Raw genomic sequence first — 4,449 nt, forward strand, 5'->3', positions numbered from 1 at the left:
TGGCTGTACGCTCCAAAGTTCATTTCAAGATTTTCCCTCTTCCATGCAATGAGTTCCTAGTTCTTCCCAGGAATACTCTGAAAGGCCTGAAGAAGAGAAGATTGTTGGACATGGTGAGATTTGGGGCTCTGACTTGTAAAAATTAAATGTCAGAATTTTGCAGAGAGTAGGATCAGAGGGTGCAATGAGCAAGATCAAAAGACAAAACGTAAATGATGAAAGTGGGGCTTAGAGGGAGTATTTCAAATCTAGGAGCATGTGGTTGTACATGCTGAGGGCCATTGTGGCAAGGTCTGGGCTAAGCAGATGATATCTCAGACATTCAAGTGAATGTATCCAACAAGAAAAATTGAAAGAAAGGAAGAGTTTAATGAACATAGTGCCCAAGACAAGAGAAGGTCCTTTGGTCACCAACCCAAGACTGGATATTATTTTTCTATGGGTTTTTATCTTCATGACTTCCAGCACATGCAGCATCTCCCAGGCCTTGTGAGCTATTCCATAAAAGCAAAGCATAATCACTAGACAAGAGGACCTGGATCTTTATATTGAAGAGAGAAAGGGGAATAGAAATGGGATGAAAGGACTTTAGAGTTGGACTTCAACACTCTCACACTATTGCAATCTCCTTTCAATTTGTCAAGGACATGTATGGCTCCCACATATCTATGTGCATTTGCACATTCTACTTACAGGTTTTTCCTTTCCTGAAGTTGAGAATCCTACATGTATGAAGATGTATTGGCAATTATTTGGAAGGATCCCGAACCACCAATTTAAAGTGACTTTTTAGACAAATGAAAATTAACTAATGTTAAAGCCAGAGTATATTTTTAACCTGTGATTAAAGCCAATTATAGGTGAAAACTCAGAACTGGTGGGGGGGGAGGGGCATGGAGAACTAGGAACATGTACCTGAGTTCCAACTTTGTGCCACACTCTGCTACTCATTTCTGCATGTTGTTATAGTTAAATTATCATGTGTTAGTCTAAGTGGCCATCATTAAAGAACAACATACAAAAAGGAAGAAACTTATATGTATGAATATAGAGGCTCATCGGTCACAAAGCAGTTTTCCAAGTAATTTTCCCCTTCTCTTTAGTTGCTGCAAAGACATAACAATTCTCCTTAAAAAAAAAAAAAGAAGAAGAAGAACTTGAATAAATCAAGAATGTATAAATGAACCATGTTACCTCACTCCTCTACACTGCTTAGTGATAGGACTTTCTGAGCAGGATGGCACAAGGGATAAACACATGAATTCACATGGCTCCAGAGGACCTGTTGGGACTAATGCGTTTCATCCAAGGGAAGCAAATTCTTCTAAATTCATGTGTCTTGAGTCAGTAGCTAATTTTTACCTTAATTTTACAGACCACTAAAAGAAAACCGTAGAAATATAGGACAAAAGATGACAACAAACCAAAATGGCAACTTCTCCACTGACGTTTCAGACTTCCTCCTGAATTGTTTTGCCAGGTCCCCCAGCTGGCAGCTTTCTATCTCCCTGCCCCTCAGCCTCCTCTTCCTCCTGGCCATGGGGGCCAATGGTATTCTTCTGATCACCATCTGGACGGAGGCCTCTCTCCATGAGCCCATGTACTACCTGCTCAGCCTCCTCTCCCTGTTGGACATCGTGCTCTGCCTCACTGTCATCCCCAAGGTCCTGGCCATCTTTTGGTTTGACCTCAAGTCCATCGGCTTCTATGCCTGCTTCCTCCAGATGTTCATCATGAACTGCTTCCTTGCCATGGAGTCCTGCACATTCATGGTCATGGCCTATGACCGCTATGTGGCCATTTGCCACCCGCTGAGGTACCCATCCATCATCACGGACCAATTTGTGGCAAAGGCTGCTATTTTTATTTTGGCCAGGAATGTTATTTCTACATTGCCTATCCCCATTCTATCTTTACGACTCCATTACTGTGGGAGAAATGTCATTGAGAACTGCATCTGTGCCAATATGTCTGTCTCCAGGCTCTCCTGTGAGGATGTCACCATCAATCGCCTCTACCAGTTTGCTGGAGGCTGGACACTGCTAGGATCTGACCTCATCCTCATCTTCCTCTCCTACAGCCTCATCCTTCGGGCTGTGCTGAGACTCAAGGCAGAGGGTGCCATGGCCAAGGCCCTGAGCACATGTGGCTCCCACTTCATCCTTATCCTCTTCTTCAGCACCATTCTTCTTGTCATTGTGCTCACTCATGTGGTGAAGAATAAGGTCCCCCCTGATGTGCCAGTCTTGCTCAATGTCCTCCACCATGTCATCCCTGCAGCCCTCAACCCCATTGTCTATGGAGTGCGAACTCAGGAGATCAAGCAAGGAATCCAGAGAATACTGAATAGGCGGTGGTAGTGAGGACAACTGGATCTCTGCATTCCTAGTAAAGGATGAGTTTGGAATCAATAACGATGGAGTGGGCTGAAGAACCCTGGAGATCAAGCAAGGAATCCAGACATTACTGAACAAAGTGTGGTAGTAAGGACAACTGGATCTCTGCATTCCTAAGATAGGATGAGTTTTGAATCAACAATGGGTGAGTGGGTGGAAATTCGTATCTATGATTTTCAATCTCAAAATGGATAAATTGGATATTGTTTTTTCCTAAATAAAACTTAAATGTCATAATAATTTCCCCTCCATTTCTCCTTTAACAATATACTTAACCTCTTTTCCTTTTCCCATACATATTTTCCTGTTTCGACAAAATACTGGGGTTCCTTCATGCAGGTTCTAAAGTGAGAAATTTATGTTCCTAAATATATACCTATTAATATGTCATGACTTAAAATCAGTGAATATACAAGTGTGGATACTTTGGGTTAAAGTGGTGTAATTATTTAATGCTTTCTTATTCTGATTTCCACTGAAGGGAATATATTGAAGACAAAGAATATTAGCGAAATTTCAGTCCTGAACGATGGAAGTTTGCTGCTGGTCTGTAACTGGGTCTGCAATTGGGTGGACATTAGGAAATGGGCATGAGAAGAGGAGAGGATTTTTGCGTGCATTTCTCATTTGTGCAACAATTAGCAATGAGTTTGATTAGATTCAAGAGCCTCGCCAATGGATTTGTGCTTAGGACACTTATCTTTGGATCCAGGCTGCCATCGTTCAGGGTTTGCACACATAGCTCTGCTGATGAGTTAAAGATTTTTTAGGGGTTGTAATATATGATTCACTAATAATAACTAAATTTTGAAAAATGTAATCCCTGAACACTATTTTCATATTAATTGGACCATTTCTAAGCATACGTTGTGTTCTGGGAATTCCGTTGGCTATTAAGCAAAAAATAGAATATTTGTGCTATTGGGAGCCCACAGTTTGATTAGGGGGAATAGAAATATGAGAGTGAGAAATGGAATAAGGTACCTACAGGCAGTAGGGTACCTGGCAATATAGGAAACCACTAGATGTATAAAGACCTGAACTGTAAGCCTTGGACAACTACCACAAAATAGGTGGGTTCTAGGGAACAAATGAGGTACTTTCATTGTGTTTCATATTACTTATCTACTATACCAAAGAACAGTGAATCTAATATTTTGTGCTTCAATAACAACTTATAAGTGTGTTTCCTTGTTTGACCATGGAAGGAAAACCTCTCAACGGTCCAATACTAATAGTCTCATCAAAATCTGGGTCTTACACCCTTCACTGGTTCGTCCTTGTACTACTTAACCTTTCATTCAGCAAACTCTGTCCATTTCCTTGTCTTCTCTATCTCACAGTGAAAAACAATAAATGGATATTTCATTCCTCTGCTCCTGGATATCACTGTGAGCTACATTTGAGTGATAAACATATGCTCATGTATTTAAGAAGCAATAGCTAAAAGCACATAATCAGCGTTTGAACTGGGAATAATATAGTTCCAAAAATAAAAACAGAAAGTCCAGATCCAATGAGGTTCATACTATAGATGTCCTTTTTCTTTGTTACTTCAAAAAGAATTCTCCAATATCTCATTCTCTCACATATTTCAACATAAGATAAAATGACTTGGTTTAAATGCAGGTAATACCAACAGGAAGGTCTTACAAGTAGGAAGATATAATATGCTAAGGTAAATTTAAGCTATAATCTCTTAGGGAAGATTAAAAGTCTACCAGTTTTAACACTATCATATATTAACATCTATTCATCAAGGGACCAAAAACCTTTAGGACTGATCTCTACCATGGTCACATTGTACAACAAACCCAAATCTCCCCAGTTAGCTGTTAGAAAACGAACAGGGAATGCCCCAAAAGGGCTACATCAGGGGATTTAAAGCGTGTACCACCCAAGACTGAGAAAATCTGACACAAGTCTTCTCTTCCAAATAGACTGGTAAGATCTTTATATTTAAAACATATATTTTTGAAAGCTTTGCAGTGACCTGTTGATATGCAACTTTTACACATTTATGGCTCCCATCAAAGCAGTATTAACACAAAAA

At 40.1% G+C, this 4,449-nt stretch overlaps 1 protein-coding gene across 1 annotated transcript; it reads left to right on the forward strand.

Annotated features, from left to right (window-relative positions):
• Positions 1 to 1,412: 1,412 nt before the first annotated feature.
• Positions 1,413 to 2,360, forward strand: LOC103681447 (olfactory receptor 56A3-like). The gene has a single exon (XM_008711010.2). The coding sequence runs from the start codon at positions 1,413 to 1,415 to the stop codon at positions 2,358 to 2,360; it is 948 nt and encodes a 315-aa protein (XP_008709232.2).
• Positions 2,361 to 4,449: the final 2,089 nt, after the last annotated feature.

Source organism: Ursus maritimus, unplaced genomic scaffold (genome assembly GCF_017311325.1).
Source record: "Ursus maritimus isolate PB19 unplaced genomic scaffold, ASM1731132v1 scaffold_16, whole genome shotgun sequence".
NCBI classification, from domain to species: domain Eukaryota; kingdom Metazoa; phylum Chordata; class Mammalia; order Carnivora; family Ursidae; genus Ursus; species Ursus maritimus.